Source organism: Leptinotarsa decemlineata, unplaced genomic scaffold, assembly GCF_025532065.1.
Source record: "Leptinotarsa decemlineata unplaced genomic scaffold, Ldec_3_MD MMD2_tig00000591_RagTag_RagTag, whole genome shotgun sequence".
NCBI classification, from domain to species: domain Eukaryota; kingdom Metazoa; phylum Arthropoda; class Insecta; order Coleoptera; family Chrysomelidae; genus Leptinotarsa; species Leptinotarsa decemlineata.
In genome coordinates, this window is record NW_027412552.1 from 1,857,890 (window position 1) to 1,879,753 (window position 21,864).

Consider the following 21,864-nt stretch of genomic DNA (forward strand, 5'->3'; position numbering starts at 1 on the left):
TTCATCCAGTTACCAACTGCTCCAGAGCTCACTCAACGAACACACGTCGTTGTTTATGGTTGTTTACCTTCAGTTCCTGGGTCAGTTCCAGGTTGTGGCCTGCGAAAGGCCGAGTTCTTGTGAGCGACGCGAAATCGGCTGCTTCAAATTCTCCTGTACACTCTCAGACAGCGGTGATGTTTTCCACATATCTTGCGCTTCATCGACGTATGAGTGTTGGTCGATCGTATACTGAACCAGCAGACTCACATTGAGAATAATCCTCTCAATTATGACGACCGTAAAATGGGCGAAGGACACAGTACCTTGCCCAAACAGAACACATCATTTGATAAAACAATTCTATTATTTTTACGTGTTGTTGAATGCTATATCCGTTTATGGTGATTTGGCACAACATACTGAATAAATGACAACTAATTGACAGATATAGTTTCAACAAGATGGCCATTATCAATTGTCAAAGTTCGGAAGTCCCTGTTGGAAGATCCTATAGTTATGGAATGAAAACAGTGCCAGATTTCAGATTAATTCAATTGCTTCAACAACCCTTTTCGAGAACCAATACTGTGTAACTTACATTTTCTGTTAACGCCCCAGCTAAATACGGAGTAAAAATTCCAGTGATGGCTCCAATTCCATTTACAATAGCCATGAGCGTTCCCGCAAAGTTCGGTGACAAATCGAGAGCATTCACCTTCATTCCGCAATAGAAAGTTCCCATGAATCCCATAGCAATCGTAAACATAGCAACTGTAAGATACTTGTCGCATCCGGAGTAGGACGCCACCATAATGAATATCGCAGGACCAATCGAAGCTGAAAAAAAGCAAGTTCACTAACGCGATTCAGGGAAGTTATAAGCGGCTCAAGAATGGATCCTTGAGTCAAACAGGTTTGGCAATACTGACCTACTGATGTGAAGAACTTCCTAGCAAAGGTAATTCCCATATATCCGCTAGATACCAGCCAATCGCATAGCCATCCAGATCCGATGGAGACCAACCACATGACAGCGTACGGCAAGGAAGACCACATCCCGTTCTCTTTGACCTTGAACTTCAATACGTCGCTCATGTATTTCGGTAGATCTGTCACCATTGTGAAGAACCCCCAGTCGTGGCCGATTTGGGCCATCACCAGGGCCCAAAGGGGGGCTGACGTGAATATGGCTCCCCAAGGGATTTCCCTCTTCTCATTTGATGTGTCTAGAGCGGAAAATTCTGTCAAACACGTTTTGTGGGAGAAGAGAAGTTAACAGTGTAAGGTGCACATACCTAGTTCCTTTTTTAAGTACATTTTCTCTTCGTCACTGATAAAAGGGTGTGTTTCAGGATCTGAGTAGCAGATGAGAACCCAAACTATAAACCAGATGATTCCACCTGCTCCAAAAACGTAGAATACTGATGCCCATTCATTGGTTGCGTTGATAAGCCATCCGCTGATACTGTTACTAACAATGGTACCTGCAGAAAAACAATAACAATGTTTTTGAATAAAACTATAAGTGGTGGTAGAGTATGTCATATGAAGCACAATAATATAGTAGTTGTATCGTTGGAAACATTCTATTTCTGAAAGTTCTCACCTATTTGACTGCCAGCATAAACTAAAGACCCAATTTTGGCACGTTCTCCAATTGGAACCCATTTAGCTAGAAGAGCATTGAGAGCTGGATATGTTGTTCCCTGAAAGAAAAAGTGAATTGTCAGGGGTCATTTTTTGCAAATTAGTTTTGGATGAAACTCTAGTTAATTTGAATGTGATATTTTCAATAAAAATAAATCTCTATTTTGAATATTCTGAATTCATTCGTATGCCTTTAGGCACGAATAATGCACCAACAACCTGGCACCAAGTAATGCACTGAAGTTATTTTAAAAATAAAAATCAAATTATCCACTAGAACAATTCGTTCAGTCCAGCCTCAACTCACCTGTAGGTTAATGTACTGACACCTATCAGAATACAACTACTCTCCTGGCTGATACCACGAAGGGCGTTGGATTATATCCGGCAGGTGGCAGGTGTGAATTCGTCACAGAATTCCTGCATATACTGTTGGCGATACTGCCGGAATCGATTTTCAATAATTGGAACGGACACATTTCCAGACCGGTTTCAGATTATTCGGCCACTCGTCAGTGCAAGGTAGTGTCCATCATCAACATGGAGTCGATGATTTCCCATATTTAAAAATCGGATTCTTTTCAGAGTATCATTCCTCGAACAAGACTGAAACGAATGTCAATTAAAATATTTGTCATCGCTCCATCTACCCGTGAACGAGGTAATCAACCGCATTAACCTGCAGTGTAAGTGAGTTGAGACCAGCCTGAAAGAATTGTTCTTTTAGATACTAAGATATACAGCCAGTCTTCAAGTATGCCCCCTTACTGTATGCGAATTTTTTCCTTATACGAGGAATTGGACCATTTGGATATGCGGATGGTTACCTTGTTCACGGGCAGACGGGACGATGACAAATATGTTGTTTGTCGTTTGTTTCAGCCTAGCTCGAGGAATGCTACTCTGAAAGGAATTCGATTTTCAACGAATCGTCTTTCAGATAATTCGATTTACAGCCATTCTTCAGACGTGCCCTCTTACTATATTCCAAAAACTATGAGTGTCCCAAAATACCTATTTCTATGATTTGTACGTGTCTTACTCACCTCTCCCAATCCTTCGATAACTCTCAAAGCCACAAGGATTTTCCAATTTCCATTCGTTGCAAAAATCACCCAAGGCGTGATAAGTGTGAAGATGGCAGTCGATAAAATTCCCAACCCCAAAGAGTATTTTCCTCCGAACTTCTCTGCCAATATTCCTCCAGGAAGATGAGTTATTACGTAACCCAGAAGAAGGAACTCAAAATCAGTCCTTGGGTAGTTTCGTCCCAGTCGTAGAGAATATCTTTGTTCTACAAAAAAAAAAAATCGTTTGGAAAAATATGAAAGATTGTCCAGCATAGAGTACAACCATGGCAAATTTGGCCCACTGATTTAGTGCAAGTTTTTCGTCAAACTTCACCCATGCCCTTTATTGAATTTGAATCCTATACGAGTTGAAGCATTTTTTATTTCTACTAATGCATCATGCAACTTTTCATGAGAGTGACATTGAAAAATGATAATAGGAAATATATCATTTTACGAACAGAAAACGTTAATAACTTCAATTTCCTGAGGTTGGCTTATGGCTTTAGAATATGTTGATTTAATTCTGCCCACCGTCGTGGAAATAGATTTACTTGCTTCAATAAACGAAAACGTTGAAATTCCACGTACAGAAACCAAACACAAAATGAAATTTCCCAATTTGCATTCTATGTCAAAATATTGTTATAACTGCTTATCTCTATCTGTAAAGCAGAGTGATTTGAAGATTGAAGACTTAATTAAGAAACAATGGATGAGACAAAAGATAAATCGTTCTACAAAAGTGGTGTCGAAATGTTAGAGCGGGCTGGACTCAGTGGGTGGCTCTTGATAGACAATGAATGAAACTAATTTTGAACAAAAAAAAACTCGTATTCTTTCTTAGATCCGGGAATCTTCAGAGCATGTGTTGAATGAAAATTCGACCATATATCCTCCAAGTTCGAGGAGTCAGGTTGGTTACCGATTGCTAAAACCTGGCAGCTCCACCTACTCGTCAATACACATAAATTCCTCATTTACAAAAAGCCACATCATATTTTTGAAAGATATAAAACTTTCAATCACAGAATAATTCGAGGACACGAAACCGTCACACTTTTATTATTGCAAAACATTCGACAGCCTGCTTTTGTCGTAGTTTTATGACTCTATCAAACTCTATGATAACTCTATCAAACAATATAATGCTCTGCTCAGTGAATTTAGACACTAATCCATATATAATTTCAAGAAAAAGTTGAAAACATATCTGAAGTCTTCTGGATAGATAATATATTCCTGTTATGCCTTGCTCATATGATTTTCCCTTTGTCTCACCTTCGTGTATGTCTTGCTATATTTTACCTTATTTAAGCTAAATAGATTTTCAATATTTACTTTGGAATTTATAACTTTTGTTTTTTCTTAATCTTTCAAAGATTCATGAACTACTCACTTACCAATGTATACTAGGTAATTATTTTTATATATCTATATAAAATATGCAATCCCCCAGGTTAAGTTCTAAAACAGCCTCGGTTGAACTTCGCCCTTTCATTGATTTTTGTATTTACTTCTTCTTTATAAACAATGTATGCCAATGAATAAAGCCCAATTATTATTATTATTTTTTTTCACCATAGTGTGCGCTAGTCAGGCCCTATCCCCCGAAGCCCCGATACATTCGGGAGGGCGCGCCAGCATTATCAACCAATGACCACTCCCCACACCGTGGGGTAAGTGATCATTGGATCCGAGAATTATGAGCCCTGAGCAAGCGCAGTGAGCCAAGAGTGGCAGCCTTCTGCATCTGTGCGGCTAAGATTTCTGCCTTAGTGCGGCAAGCCGGTATGATTTTAAGATTCGAGAGTAGAGAGGACATCATTCCACCAAGGACTCCAATAATCAGAACAACCATCTTGACACGGACCATGCAGAGAAGGGGATCCGAACTCCTGATGACTTTACAGGCTGTATCCAGTACCATTATGTCATGTAGACACTCCAAACTCAAAAGTCTACGGCCTCCCTGTTTTCAGGGGAAGTACAACCGTGGAACGCACGATTTGGGATGCAAACTCCTATAGAGATGCATCATTTTTTCGGGTCTTTACGTCGAGTTGATACAGCTCCTCCCGAGTCCACTTCACTACTCCAAACGAGTAGAGTAAGATTGGAACGGCAAGCATATTTGTTGCAGCAACTTTGTTCTTCCCCGACAGTTCCGATGACCAGATCTGTCGAAGTTTGTGTTGATACATGCCGCGGAGAGAGTTTTTCACTGTTGTTACCTCTTGTGAGTGGCGTTGTTCCACCCCGAGGTAAGTATACGTCTCTCCGGCATCCAGATGGTGTAGGATGCTTCCATCTATGAGCTGCATATCCTCTCCGTAGTCCCCGCATCGTACTCTTTTGAGATGGACCGTTGCATATTTGTCTATCCCGAATTTCATACCGATAGCATGCGTGTACTCTTCCACCACCCTCAAGGACTGATGGAGATCCTTCTCTCCAGAGGCATAAAGTTTTAGATCATCCATATAAAACAAATGGGTGACTTGTTTCTCCAATTTCCGGGGGTGCCACAGTTATACCCTCGAGTGTTTCTGAGCGCAACGGATAATGGCAATAGTGAGATGCAGAATAGTAGGGGACTGAGGGAATCACCCTGAAATACACCCCTTCTGAAAGTGACCCACTCTGTTTGGATTCTTGCTTGACCAGATGTTATGGTGAAGCGAGTTCGCCAAAGTGGTATCAGTTGTTCAATGCATCTCACATGTTGTCGGGTACCGCAAGGCATCTGAGCAAATGCAAGATGAGCTCATGCAAAATTGTATCAAATGCCTTATGGTAATCGATTCAGGCCACAGAGAGGTTACGCTTATATTGTATCGAGTCCTGCGTTACACATCTATCGATGAGCAGGTTCTTTTTACATCCAGCGACTCCTCTCTTCGACCCTCTCTGCTCATATATCTGTTCGAACACTCGGTCAACTATGGTGAGTATTCGTGTGTATAAGATGCTTGTAAACAACTTGTAACACGAATTCAAGCATGTTATCGGTCTGTAATTCTTAGGAATCGACAAATCTCCGCTTTTGGGGATAAGAACGGTCCGCCCCTCGATAAACCAATGCGGAATCGGCGGCTCTCCATCTAGCCATGAGTTGAAAACTCTGGCCAGATGGCGGTGGGTACTTGGTAGTTTTTTCCACCAATAAGTGTTCAGCCCATCTGGGCCTGGAGCAGCAAAGTTCTTGGAACCAACAAGGGCCCTTCGAACGTCATCCGGAGTTATCGGGTTGCGCAGTTCATTGAGCTCAGGCTGAGCTCTATGTTGAAAGCTTCGAACTGCGCTAGGGCTGGAGTGTCTAAGTTGAGTGGTTGCGGGTGTTCATGGATATCCTTCCAGAAGGATTCCACCTGATCAGCAGTCGGCCGATTATCCACAACACGTGGAGGCTCTTGGAATAAGCGAGAAGGTTGGTTGCAGAACCTAAGGTTATCCGCGACACTTCTCGCTCGCCTCACTAGTGACTTCTTAGCAGCCAATAGCATTCGTATGCTATCAAGGCAGTGCTGGCAGTGAAAAGCCTATTGGCCGCCCTGTAATCCATCACACATTGGATACGAGACGGGTGTTGTCTTGCCGACGTGATCTTAGCCTCCATCTTGTGTACACGCCGTTCAATCTTCCGAACCGCAAGTCCGGTATTTCGTCCTTCCGATTCGGAAAGCGATTGGACGACGATTATTATTATTGAATAGTTTATGATTGTTCCCAATGTTGCTATCTTTCATACTTTGGTTCATTATACCATCAAGAAGTTTTTTTTACAATTGAGTGACAATAAATATTTTGTATAAACGTAGACTGCTTTATTAAACTTCTCATTCATTTCATATTTACTCATCTGTTATCACAGAAAACATTTTATTGTTTTTCACAGGAAAACAAACACATCTATCTGTCATTCACCCCACGTTAATTATTTGCTATTAACAAACCCTACCGTTACAGAGGCAGTGGAGTTCATCTGACCAGGTACTGGGCATGAATCAGGATCGATGATTTCCTTGGAATCATGAGGAGCCACCATTTCCGTGATGGCTATCGACAAAGACACCCTCATCGTGTATGCGTTCACAACTGCCAAAAAACCCATTATGCCCAGTATGTACCGCTGCGGTATCAGGAAAACTGTAAACAAACAATCAATCAGTACGTTAGGAATATGAATGGATTGATGATGTCAAAGGCAATTGGTATGACATTTACATGATACGTAATCTTCCTTTTCTGGCCTGATTATATTTGAAGCACGCAAATGGATTTCCATTGAACTGTCTCCTTCTCGGTCAAGAAGAGTTTAGATATTTCGTAGCGTTATTACTAATTGGGTGATATCAGGGCTAGTGAACCAACGTTCAAGTAGCACAACAACTATTAACGATCCAGTATTGTTTCGCTGAATATCATGGTATCACTATCGGAAAGTAGTTTTTTAATGAGGCTGTTACTAGCGAACTGAAAAAGTCGTATCTAAACGGTTCACAATGGAAATTGAAAGTTGAATTCTGATTTATTCTCAGATATATGATAAAATTAAAAAAATATTACTGGAGTTTTATCCCAACACCAAAAAATAGGTACACTGTTTCACTGTATTACTGTTTTGGAATGTATACAGGCCATAACTATTATTACTTTCTAAATAATGAAAGTCCTTTGCCCTACTTTGCCCAAGAGGACGAGTTGGTTAATTGTACCAATATTGAAGGTTTGACAGATACATTTAATATCTCATATGACCCCCACCTCAGTGACGTCTTTTCATGAATGCTTCAAAAAGAAGCCTTAATGCAGTTCTGCTTCACAATCTCTGTAGTTGTTCATAAAATAATTTTTTGCTGCGAACTGGTTTATTTTGGGAAAAAAACCCAAGAGACATTTTTGGTTTAGAATGAAACAGGCTATCGGAAATGAATTTTTAAATGGTTAACAAATAATAAGACAAAAAGTTACATTGGAAATAAATTTTAGGGGTTGCGTTCTCCACCCCTTACAACCATGGGGTAAACCAAATAAATTTCTGGCTAAATGTCTTTTTGGTAGTACAAAACATCAGGTTAATTTCAATATTGTAACTTTTTTAGTGCTTGTGAAAGAAATTGTTATACAAATTTTATGTATCCCCTTTAAGGGGCTGTTTCTTAACAAGGGATGCTCCAATGAAATTTCTTTATATGAAAGATTCTATCTTTTCTTCGATGAGGAATCACCTCTTTAAATGTTTTACATTTATTTAGTTACACCCTGTATTTTTGGAGGCTGAAATTTTGTATGTAGGTTCGTTGAATATTCCAACTCGCGGAAAAATGCTCGTCCATGAAACAACATCATCATTTCATCACTGTTTCTCTATGCCCTTGAATTTTCAGTAGGTGAATTTATATTTAGTATCGGTATTGCACCCGTGTAGTTTCTTCAAAAGGTATCATCGTCAAACCAATTAATTTTTCTATGTCTTCGATTTACTTTTTTCTCAGAGAAAGCTACTTCACTTGCATATCTGATTTCTTCACATATAAACGTAGCTGAAAAATCCGGATCGATAAAAAAAAATCTGTTCAAAATCTGTTTAGAATCTGTTTTTCCGTTAATCAGCTGCCGCCCCCATACGAACGACAACTCTCAGAAGTTGAGAAACTTGTGCGAGCTAAGGACTAACGAGGTCTTACCTTTTAACGTGTGATTCCTAACACTTGTAATAATTTGACCATTTGATTTTACTAATTAATAACAGGGTTTTCTGATATATTATAACAATATTATTATATTTGTGCAAGTATTATTAGTAAACATGCAAAAAAAATGTTTGTGGGAAAAACGTAAAATTTGCTGACCTGTTACAATTTGAATAATTTTTTCATATTTATTATGGGAGCCCCTCACCTGTGGGGAGCCCGAGGCAATATCCACGCCCGCCCCTTCCTAAATCCAGCCCTGGATGTACGCGATAAGTTCAATGAGGCGATGGATTTGAGTGGAATATTTGATATTTCTTCATTGCCTGTATTTTTTAACGGTTTTATTTAGCTTGCCATATTTGTTTTGGTCAAATTTACTGATTGGAGTTTGACCTGCTTCCTGTTGACAGATTAATCTGATATTTGGTATACCTATAGTTCTGATAACAATACGATGTAAATCCAATATGGCCGCAGCTACAAAATGGAGGATTACAGATGTACCACCAGTTCAGATGAGTACCTAGCAAATGACAAAGTATGACTAGTGGAATGGGGAATGTTCCTCCTGACGAAAATCAAGTAGTTTTCATGAAAGAGCTCTAAAACAACGCATTTTAAACTTATCATTTCTTTAAAAAATTATTTAAATACTTGAAAAAGAGGAATGAAATAATGCATTCAACATTTAAAGGGATTCGTTTCTATTTCACCGTTTGGCAACATCGATTATAACTAATAAAGGACAATGAATCTGTAACCTGTATGAGACAAACAAACATGACATATTTCAGAGGCGTGCTGTTCTGTTTACTTATGTTCCGAGATTCGAGACATTCTGTGACATATGACATTTTGTGCCCCCAACCTATCTTCCTCTATATGAATTAATAACAAAACAACTGTTGTTCATGTGGCTTGTGGAGGTGATATTGAAATATAATTTAAATTTTGCCTTAATTGTTGATTCATAAAGATAATTTTCCTTTTTTTTAAAGTAGAATATCTAGGTACGTATAAATTATTTCAACTTGATATAGGCGCTGTTGCCAATATGTGAATTAGAAACAAATTCCTTTGAAAATTAAAACCCAACATTTAAAACATCAATTTGAATACTTTTCGAAGTGAATTTGAAAAACTCATGAATTAAACTCAACTTTATTTTGTTCAAACTTGTATTTGCTGTAATAACCCAAATTGAGGAACATTCCCCATTATAGTACACTTTGAAAAAGATGCAAATTCAAGATGGACGCAGTTACAAAATGGCTGATTACTGATGTATCGTTATTTCAGATCAGCTTTGGAAGAGACGGCGTACACCTTATCCACCCTAAAACCTTACGGTTTCCAGCAAAGTTCAATTATGGGACGGCTGAAAGAAGGATGTTACACTCAATTTTGTCATAAGTTTTCCTTGTCCACAAAATGCAAGCAACACTGAAGACCACGCAGTTGTGTATTTAGGCTCAAAATTGTTTGAAGAAGGGCAAGCATACGTGGTCCTAAGTCGAGTAAAGTCTTTGGAAGGTAGATTGCAACAAATCATCTGGAAATAAACATTGTAATACTGTGGCACTAAATGAACTGAACAGAATGAGGAAAATTGAGTAACAAAATCAGATACCGAAAACATGAAAATGAAATTATACAAAAATTATGTTAAACGGTTTTATTAAAAAAAAAGATAATAATGATGTAGATAGTGTACTAAAAACTAAAAATTAATTCGGAAGGTGCTATATAGCTCCTGAGGAGAGTGATGTGATGACTGCTAACTAGGACCTTCCGAATTTTTTTTATCAAGTACATTATCTACGTCAATATTACGTTTTTTTTCAATAAAATCGTTCAACTTGAACATTTTTTACTCATTTTATTGACCTATCAGGTAGGCGAAAAAAAGGAAGCCCCTTTTTTTTCACCTCAAATCAAGCCGGGGATTCCTATTAAAACTCCAACAGTTTTCTTGACACTATAGCAAGCAGGTGTCAGTGAATTTTTATTCTCGGGCGCATATTGCTCAAGGTGAAAGGAATAACATTCAAAATACCTCTATATATCCGCAGATGCAGATGGAATATTAATGTTACGTAACGTGATCGAGAAAGGTAATTCCGCTGTTTTTCTGCAAACATATCTTGGGAATCCTTCGGTCCCATGCGAGGAAACCACCTGTAAACAAAATCGTGATACAAAATTTAATTTTATGTATCTCCAAAACCTTGCTAGACGTTGGAATTTTAATTGTGCCTTATACGTTGCGAATTTGCTACCAGGTATTGCGAATTAACATTCTTTATGGTAGGTCGGACGGATTGTCTTATGTGCAAGCAGATCAGCCCTTTGGGATGAACTCCGGCTTCATTAAAAGGTTTTGTCATGAACTTTCGAAAGCTTAAGGTGATTAACTTCGTCTCATTTTAATTCTATGCAATTATCAAAGAAATTCCTTGAGCGTAAGAGGATTAACTTTGTCTAATTTCAATTCTCACTAGTAATACCACTAGAGGTCAAATTATTTTCTGAAGTTTTTTCGAGCTCATGAATATTATGAAAATTTTCCGAATCGCAGACGATTTTTTTTACTTCGGGATAGTACAAGTGGTAGAAAATGAAAAAAAAGTAGTTTTATAGATACATACCTACAGGAACAAATTACATAATAATATTCAGTTTGTCTTCACTCTTAGCCTATACCTAAATAGTTGATTTCTAGTGATTGTAGTAGCTCAACAGTGCCATTTAGGAACAAAAAATATAATATTTTTATAGGTAGTTACTTGAACTTACTGAAAGTGGTAGAAAATTATAATTTTAGCGGTTTTTCGAGAAGCTGCGTAACAACATTCACAGCGCGTCATAGCTTTGGCAGCAATTATTTAGGATTTCAAATTGGTAAATTCTACTCATTGTAGTTGCAGGGGAATACCATTTCAAGATAGAAAATAGTATATTCTTCAATTTTACATTAGTTTTAAGTAACTACAAGTGGTAAAAAATGTGTTTTGTTGTGTTCATATTAATGTGGGTTATGCTAGCATCATATCTAAATGAGAGAAAGCAATGTGTATCATATAATTAAGAACTCAGTAGCTTACGAACGATACTGAATGGTGTTCCACAAGGTTGTGTGCTTGGGCCACTACTTTTCTTGATTTATATTAATGACCTGCCAAATTCAATGACAATATTTATAATGCTATTCGCCGATGACAATGACAAATATTGAAGAGTCATCAGAATAAGAAAAGCGAGTTATTCAAGAAGCTACGGACTGCTTTAATGCGAATAGCCTATGTGTGAATTAAAGCAAGACACAAACAGTTATGTTCTCGCTGTCCCATAATCTCTCAAATAATGTGAAATTTCTTAGTATAACCATTGATTCAAAGTTAACTTGGAAACCCCATATTGACAAACTAGCAAAAAATCTATCATGCAAGGTCTATGTAATCAGGCAGATAAAAAATAAAGTCGGTAATGAAGCTGCCCATTCCGCTTATCATGCAATGTTTCGAAGTTCCTTAATTTATGGATTGATAAACTGGGGCACATCTGTTCATATCTCGAGGATATTTAAAATTCAAAAAAGAGCAATTAGAGCTTTAGCTGGAATAGGTCAAATGGAGAGCTGCAAGAATTGGTTTATTGAGTTCAATATATTAACTCTGCATCATGTGTAATATACTGCAGTTTAATACACATTCAAGAAAATTTACAAAAGTTTACTACAAACGGTAACAACCAGTCGTATGATACTAGGAACAAGGATAACATTAGAGCACCAAACCAAAGACAAGAAATAACAATGAGATGTAACTCATACATATCATTGTACAACTCACTGCCCCAATCAGTGAAAAATGCAACCCTCGCTCATTTTAAACGGAAACTGAAAACATCTCTCAGAGAATGCTTAATATGATGCGTATGACTTCAGCTTTACAGAGTGACTATAGTCAATGTAGGTACTGTCTCTATGTATCTTTATTTTTACATTTAAATATTTATTTACTTTATTTTGTGCTTGTATCATATACAATTTTTATGTACTACCTACTCCTTTTCGGTAATTTCAATTGTAATTTACATTTATTTTATACATTATTGACTTGTCATAGCACTAAGGTGTAATAACTTGACCAATGAAAAATCTAATCTAATTCAATCTATGGAATTCATAACCAGCGTCAGCAAGCATCAATCATAGAAGGCTGTGACCAGGGCCGTCGCCATGGGGGGGGATGGGGGGAGCCTCCACCCTTGCTTTTTCAACTTGGGAAAGAGTTGGGAAAAAAATAATTGTAAAAAAATTAATAAAAATTAAAAAAATAAAAATGAGAGAAAAGAAAGGGAGAGGTAATAAGAAAGGGGAAAGAACCAGGACAAGGTTGGGATTTCCCAACATGCATAACTTGGAGATCCCAATTTGAAATTCTGAGTTGTTTGAAATCTTCAAAAAAGTTTAATTTCTCCCAAGTATGAGAACAGTCCTGAACAGTCCACAAATGTTAAAGGGACAATTTTACAAAATTCCCAACTTTTCGCTCTTTATTCGACTTGGAAACATTAGGAAATTTCGGGCCGTAAAGAGACAAAATAATAGTAGAAAACAATAAGCTCGATATTATTTAAGTGTTGTTTCCTTTCATTTGTATTGAATATTCCTATATATGGTGAATATGGTGGAAAACCATGGACCTTGGTCCAAAGTAGAATAATTTCCATTATTATTTTTATAATTACCAAAATTTATTTTTGTTTGTGCATACCCTAACGGGCATAAGCATTTAGCCAATCTTTGGATAGCTAAGTAAAAAAATTAATATATTATAGTAGTAACTAATCCCTCGACTTTAATTTTTTCAAAAGTTGGGAAATTTTGCTGGAGGGGTTGGGAAAATTTGAATTCCCCCCCCTTGGTTTTTCTTTTCGCTACGGCCCTGGCTGTGACCATTGTATTTTGACATCAAAAAAACTTGTGTTTTGTTGCAATAAAGAATATCGCACAGCCAGTTAAACCAACAAAATTATTTCTTCATAAAATGAATCGATTTCAAAATCATACTATATGCAAAATATTCGTGAAATTGTCTGATGTAATGATCAATCATGGTACCATGACTTATTTACTCGCATTGATAGAGGATTGTGCCTCCAACTTGAAGAAAGAAAATATGTTTCGAATTGTCCATGAATATTTGCATCTAAACTACGCAAAATTGAAAATACTGAATGAAAAAAAAATGTTTTTCCGTTAATCAGCTGTCGCCCCCATATGAACGATAACTCTCAGAAGTTGAGAAACTTGTGCGAGCTAAAGGTGAATAAATTAGTGTCTAAATATTGTACATATTTTATTAGACATAGACACTTAGTTGAAAACATTCAAAGTCCTGCATTTTCGTCATAAGAAGAGAGGAGGTGTTCAAGAGTATAGAAAACATCTTAGCTTTGTGATTAAAACGTAACAAAACTAAATAGTATGTGAACAAATAAAAACCAATCTGTCAAAAATGGTCTGCTATTGTGAGTGTCAAATAATTTCCGGTATAATTCGCTGTTGGGTGTCCCACGAGAAAAAGTTTCCACTAAAATACCTCCATTGCCATGGTGATTTGTCGAAACAACGTATTTTGATTGATTCAAAATTACAGGTGTTGAATTTTCAAAGAAATTCCTTGTCATTTCCTTCAGGTAGCCAATGATTTTCGTTCACATATATTCAGTGGGCATATTTGAAAACTGGCTATAAATCAAATTTATTTAAAGAACAATTTGACATCTGTTGGATATAATCCAACACCCTTTGTGGTATTAGCCAGGGGAATAGTTGTTTTCTGATAGGTGTCAGTACATTAATCTACACTGCAGGTAAGTCGAGACTGACCTGAACAAATTGTTCTTTTAGTTAATTTGAATGATTTTTATGTAGGTGTTTTGCTCAAAATACTATACAGCAAGCGCCAAACGTGATGGCGAGCCTGGCCCCATGCGGACAAACTCATAATGGGGCACCCTTTGAGGCCCTGGCTGGCTGAAATTTTCATGGATAACATAGAGTATGAAATCCATAATAATTAGTTAACTAATAGATTCTTGTACTGGTACAGATACGTAGATGATATCTTAGTCTGTTTTACTGGTACAGATGGGCAATTAGGCAAGTTCACCAATAATGTTGCCCGTTTTTTGAAGAAAGAATTCATAAACGTAGTTTACGGAATGCATAATAGTCTAAACAAATTTATTGAAAACGATAAAGACAAAACTTCGGTGTCAGATAGATCAGGAGTATATAAGCTGACTTGTGACTCGTTTCCAGAACTGTATAGTGGCCAAACAGGGAGAACCTTTTACTAAAGAATTAAAGAGCACAGAAGTAGTTTTGTGAATAGAAAGACCAATTCCACATTTGCAAATCACCTTTTAGCAGAGGGCATGAGTTCAATCATGAATACGACGTGTTAAATTTAGAAGAGAAGAGGTTGAAAGTCAATCTTCTAGAATGTTTAGAAATCAATAGATTCGAGAATTCGGATAATTTACTGAGTGATCAATTAGAATTGAATAACTCCCCGACACTACATATTTTGCAAATGTGGGAACTGGGACATAAGCTCAGGTAAAAATCAAGTTCTTGAAATGTAGGTACTTTTAATTGTAAAACTAGATATATTGAGCATTGAATATGTAGAATATAGTGAGAAAAGACATGCCCAAAGAAGCCGTTGTATGGCGAAACACGTGTTGCGTTTTTGTAAAATTGTTCAGTGAAATTCTCACAATGGAGTGTTTTTTAAATACGTTTATTATATAACATTTTAATGAACGGTACCACTATTTATAATACTTATTAAAATATGAAAAGAAATTACAAACGAGTCATGTTTCAGTTGCTACCCTAATTAAAGCTAACTATAACTACGACACTGGCCGGCAAGGGGCTTATCGTAATCCAATAGTAATTTAGTTGGGAGAGTCTATACCTGCGCGACCGCTCGCCATCACGTTTGGCGCTTGCTGTACCTATAAGTAATTGTCATTCATAGGTTTCATAAATTTTTGGAATTCAGCAAAACGTTGATGATTTCTGTGAATATGATGAGATTCTCTAGTCCCGTCTAATTTTACCTCGATCTTAACAGTTAGACTGAACAATTCGTTGACATTTTTTTGTTGATAAAATTGGATTTTATTATTCAATATAGTTTTGATATTATTTTTATAGTACGATTCATCTTTAGCCTCAAAATAGGCCCCAGCATCTGAGCCAAATTTCTCTCCAGATCTGAGAAAAGAAAAAAGTCGCTGGGGCCAGGTCTGGAAAATACGATGGATGCAGAAGCAATTTGAAGCCAAATGCATGCAATTTTGACATCGCTTTCATTGATTTGTGACACGGGAAAATCATGTGCAGCGAGTGTTGATTTACTGCCGAAAATAACTCAAGAGCGATATCGGCTAAAAAACGCCCTTTATCGAAATAGAAATCTCTCTCCCGGCTATTTTGCTATATAGTTTCTCAACTCAATTCTAATATAATCTAATTCAATACAAATTTGATCTAAGTGATAACTTCCTCCAGTAAAATTTAGCGCTACTTTGATTTGTGCAAGAATGTAATCTTGTTCATGTGAATGGAATTCAACCTAATCAATCATGTTTGGATCAAATTGATGTTAACCATGCTAATTGAAACATTAAATTATTTGTACAATATTTGCTTTAGTGATCAAACCGCATTTTTCATATTGAAAGGAATTTCGACAAGTCAATTTATGTAGCACAATTCCAAGAAAATGTGATGTAGTTGAGATGAGTTGAAGTTGATAGATTTATGTAGATCCCAGTATGCCAGTGTTTCTCAAACTTTTCGAATTCACGGCTCCCTTATGTTTTTTGAAGGTTATCGCGGCACCCCGAACGTAAAGACTACACTAGATATTCAATTAATAAAAGTAGGTATGTGGCATATTATCAGAGGATTTTTATTGATAGGTACCGATGTATTACCTTTACTCTCAGTAAAGGTGTACCTTGAGACTCACCCGTGGCCCACGGCGCCCCAGTAAAGGTTCCTGCGCACACTTTGAGGAACACTGCAGTATGCCATTACGAAATAAAATCCTGAAAATATTTTTCTCAGTTTGCACCAACAATATACAGTGTGTAACAACGAAAACTTAACAGAGCCGTTTTTGAATATAAAAAGTAAGATTTTTAAAAAAAGCTCGGACACGTCGATTTTTAATTGAAGGGGGACACCTTTCAGACTAATCAGATGTTTTGTAGTACGCACCCTCTCGGAGGGGTGCGTCCGACGACTCTTATTTAGATAGGGAAAGTAGGTCGAGTGGCACCTTGTTTTAAAGGTATAATTGATGAACCGCCCTATCCCGCACCTATACGGGTAATGGGCGCGACGTCTTCGACATATGATGTGTGGTAGAGGGTGCTCGAAAGAGTCCTCGACGGTTACTCATCAAACGTTGGAAAGGGAACTTTCCTAACATGAGTTCTAGGGGGGAGATGAGTGCCCGCTCGCGGCTGGAGGCTAGCGAGCCTCATCTCCAACTGGCGTTGGCCTCTTAGGGGCAGCGGCTCCACTAGCGGGTAAAGGGATACAGGGTTGCGTTAATCCATTCGTGGGTGCATTGCAGCCCCATACCGAGGCACTGGACGGCTTATGCTGTTCCGTGATCCTGGCCTGCTTCTGTACGGATCCGAGCGTTCGAGGTGTCGGGGCTCGCGGTCCTTCCGGGCTCTAGTCTAGTCTTGGAGGGCACCCCAAGGCAGACGTTTGAGGTGTCGGACCCCGGATGGACGGAACTACTAGTATCCGAGCTTAGGACCCCGACCGGCCACTTCCGGGACGCAGGTGTACGACGCGAGCACTCTCTGGCGAAAGACGAGCTTAGTTAACTTGTACGAACGTTCGGTCGAACGCTGCCGATGGTCCTGTCTCTTGGTTAGCCACACTAAGTAGATGTAAGGAGGCAACTCCGGGTTCGGTGTAGCGGGAGGAAGCCCTGCGGAATCCTGTTGGTGTGGGGTGAGGGGCGGTACCCGCAAGGATTTCCCGAAAATCCACCCCTCCACACCCGATCGCATCCAACGCCAGGGTAAGTTGGAGAAAACAGTGAGGAAAACCTTGACATTTGATCAAACTTGGCTTGGCTTTTGATCTTGGCTCTCCAGGATTGTTCCATTGGGACGATTGGACCTTTGCTTCGATGTCATAAACATATACCTATGATTTGCCACCAGTTAACAGTCAACCATTCCGGAGCCCAGCTGACATATGACATATGTTCGAGACGATTGTACCAATAATAATAAAAATAATACCACTGATATCACTTTGGCGAACTCGCTTTACCATAACATCTGGTCAAGCAAGAGTCCAAACAGGGTGGGTCACTTTCAGAAGGGGCGTATTTCAGGGTGATGCCCTCAGTCCCCTTCTCTTCTGCATCTCACTATTTCCATTATCCGTGGCGCTCAGAAATACTCGAGGGTATAACTGTGGCACCCCCGGAAACCGGAGGCACAAGGTCACCCATCTGTTTTATATGGATGATCTTAAACTTTATGCCTCTGGAGAGAAGGATCTCCATCAGTCCTTGAGGGTGGTGGAAGAGTACACGCATGCTATCGGTATGAAATTCGGGATAGACAAATGTGAAATGGTCCATCTCAAAAGAGGACGATGCGGGGACTACGGAGAGGATGTGCAGCTCGTAGGTGGAAGCATCTTACACCATCTGGATGCCGGAGAAACGTATACTTACCTCGGGGTGGAACAACGCCACTCATAAGAGGTAACAGCAGTGAAAAACTCTCTCCGCTGCAAGTATCAGCACAAACTTCGTCGGATCTGGTCATCGGAACTGTCGGGGAAGAACAAAATTGCTGCAACAAATATGCTTGCCGTTCCAATCTTACTCTACTCGTTTGGAGTAGTGAAGTGGACTCGGGAGGAGCTGTATCAACTCGACGTAAAGATCCGATAAATGATGCATCTCTATAGGAATTTGCATCCCAAATCGTCCGTTCCACGGTTCTACTTCCCCCGACAACAAGGAGGCCGTGGACTTTTGAGTTTGGGGTGTCTACATGACAGAATGGTACTGGTTACAGCCTGTAAAGTCGTCAGGAGTTCGGATCCCCTTCTCTGCATGGCCCGTGACCATGAGAGAGCAGAAGTTGGAGCATTTCTCTTTAGGGCAGCTGCCCGAGCAGCTGATGAACTCGGTATAGTTTTCGACACTAGGTGACCACAAATCTGTCACCGAGTCGGAACCTGTTCAGCAAAAAGCTCAGATAAAAGCCGCAGAGATCACCTTACTTCTGCGGAAACACAAGGATGAGCCAATGCATGGGGTCTTCTTCAATAACATTGGAGACCTTGGCTTATCAAAGCGCCTGACGTTCGTTTTTATCAGGTCGAGTGGGCTGAAGTCGGAAACTGAGGGGTTCATCATAGCTTGCCAGGATGGTGTCTTCAACACCTTAGTCTGCCGCAGTCTCGTGATGGGTATAGAGGTTCCTGACACAAGGTGCAGGGCCTGCCGCGAGGCGCCCGAGACCCTAATGCACTTGCAATCAGTATGTCCAGCATATACGGTCTCGGCCTATATCCATCAACATAACGCGGCCCTAAGAGTGATATATTACCATCTACGGTACTCTTACGGTATTGACGAGACACCGGTGTTTCCCTACGCTCCGGGAGATATTGAATCCGTTGTGGGGAACGCAAAGTGCCGAATTTATTGCAACTATTCATTCCCCACCCTCACGCTCATACAAGCTAATACGCCTTCTCGACCACCAGAGCAAAACGATATATGTCGTGGAGTTTTCAGCTCCTGGCGAGACAAATATCATCAGAAAAGAGGCAGAAAAACGGATAAAATATCGAGATTTTTTCTTCGAACTCCGCAGACTCTATCCAGATCACTCTGGCAAGATGGTTGTTCTGATTATTGGAGTCCTTGGTGGAATGATGTCCTCTCTACTCTCGAATCTCAAAATCACACCGGCTTGCCGCACTAAGGAAGAAATCTTAGCCGCACAGGTGCAGAAGGCTGTCATTCTTGGCTCACTGCGTTTGCTCAGGGCACATGATTCTCGGACCCAATGATCACATACCCCACGGTGTGGGGAGTGGTCATTGGTTGATAATGCTGGCGCGCCCTCCCGAATGTATCGGGGCTGCGGAGGATAGCGCCTTACCAGCGCATATTACAGTTGAAAAATAATAATAATAATAATATCTTTATTCGTCTTGAGGAACACAAGGTTATAGAGATGTCATAACAAATGGCGCAATTAAAATCAGGCTATATACATCTTAAGATTCCACAATCAATGGTGGTCATGAATTGAGAAATAAAAAATACGAAGACATACTCATTAAAACAAATCAACATACTCATTAAAACAAATTACATTACATGATGGAATTTGAGAATTAGACGGTGATAAGGTTGAAAAAATTATATCGAGATCATCAAGAATATCAAGATCGTTAAGAAGTTCAGTACAAACATTTGATTTTAATTACAATACACATACATATTAGTCAACTTGGAACATACCTATTATTTAGGTGTCCTCATAGGTGTCCAACATAAGAGAAAATAAAAAATCGCTAATCGAAAGTACGTAGCCCGGGAAATTTGAACATTTTTGTAAAGTCTACGTAATTCACATCATGATTTTCGCAATTTTCTATGAATGTTCAAAAACTTAGAACGAAATACTTTGTGAACCACAGTTGAATTACATAAAACGGTCTTTCCAAGAATAATTTTCGTTTACAACCTATTGTGTAAGGCAATTATTGCAAAAAAACCTATGCGTCAAATTAGCTAAAGTGCTAATGCCAAATCTACCAAACCAATCACACGAATACGGCAATAAAAAATTCGAAATCACATCAATTACCATAATATCATGAAATGTAAGCGACTTTTTGTTGTATAAATTACTTGACGAATTGATTTCTTTGCATGAGTGAGCCACGTGAAATGTTGGCCAATTATTATTTCACGAATTTAATGATCGTGCCAAAGAAGCATTATCTTTTGCTCTCATAACAATACATGTCCAAAAGTTTGGATGTTATTGGGATTCAACTCCCAAAAAATGATGTTTGGTGGTGGCGGTTGTGTAGGAAATGTTTTTTTGTTCAAACTATTCTACATCGCAGAGATTTAGAGCTCTACCCAAGATTTTATTTTTCTTTTTATTTCGAAAATACTGATGAAAAACTTACTGTTCTAAGAAAGTGCGGAATGGCAGGGTGTAATTAAAATATATTTTTTTACTAGAAATAGTGGATCTCTCTACTAGAAGAGGGGCATTATTTATACAGTCAGTGAAGAATGAAACAAAATAACTTGAAAGAGAGGAGCTGATATCTCTGTCTCTGATCGGAACATTTTTGTTGGCTCTTGGAAAGCCACACGAAGGGAAATACTCAACCCGACGTGGTGTTATTAACTTTCCAGTTTCCCCTCGTAGAGTGAACTTTATCTAATAAGTCCTTGACCACCTTTACGACTTTCAAGTGAACAAAATCAGAGCGGAAATGTCTAGACAAGTGATCAAGCATTTTTAGGAGACACCAATATTGTTATATCATTATTGAAAATGTTGCACGAACAAGGTTGGCTTTGAAATATGCCAATTCAATATCAACATTTGCATTTCTACGTTTATTTTTTCACTGTTCCACTGAATATTTAGAAAACGAACATGCAACGGAAGCTGGAATATACCATATGGCTAGTAAATTACATTACAGCTACCCACTTGGTCGATACACATACATCTTCCAGGTGGAAGAATATGCAATTTTGCATTGAGCCAGAAACATTGAGTTGAAGCCTCAACAACATGAGAGAATCTATATTCCTACCGAAAGCGGGCAATATAGAATATTTGATACATATCTATAGATGGATAAAAGAAACAGGACATATATGAAACCACCACAATCACAATAACACATTAAAATTTGTTTCAACGGGATTTCTCGGTATTGTGTAATCTTGATTGTTTCAAATAAGGGCATTATTGACGACACACTGAATCACTGCCTTGATGAACTTCATTTATTAATAAAAGGTAAACAATAATAAATAATAGCAAAAAATCTGTTTGAAATCTGTTTTTCCGTTAACCAGCTGTCGCACCCCTACGAACAACAACCCTCAAAAGTCGAAACTTGTGCGGATTAACGAAGTTTTACCTTTTAACGTGTGATTCCTAAAACATCTGTACATGTATTAGGTGGACTGGAACGTTCACAGGCTAACACACAGATGACGCTACTGGTATTGAATCCATATGATTTTTGAACAGATCAATTAAAGTAAGGGCTCCATGATTGATCCCTGAGGAACACCTTCATTGATTAGTGTTTTATCGAAATTGATTTTTTCAAT

At 38.6% G+C, this 21,864-nt stretch overlaps 1 protein-coding gene across 1 annotated transcript in view; it reads right to left on the minus strand.

Annotated features, from left to right (window-relative positions):
* Positions 1–21,864, minus strand: part of LOC111514032 (putative inorganic phosphate cotransporter) — a 66,194-nt gene that overhangs the window by 4,108 nt on the left and 40,222 nt on the right. Inside the window, 7 exon segments of the mRNA XM_074174555.1 lie at positions 581–819; positions 912–1,208; positions 1,278–1,466; positions 1,589–1,688; positions 2,676–2,857; positions 2,860–2,923; positions 6,661–6,848. Coding sequence (XP_074030656.1) covers positions 581–819; positions 912–1,208; positions 1,278–1,466; positions 1,589–1,688; positions 2,676–2,857; positions 2,860–2,923; positions 6,661–6,848 — 1,259 coding nt within the window.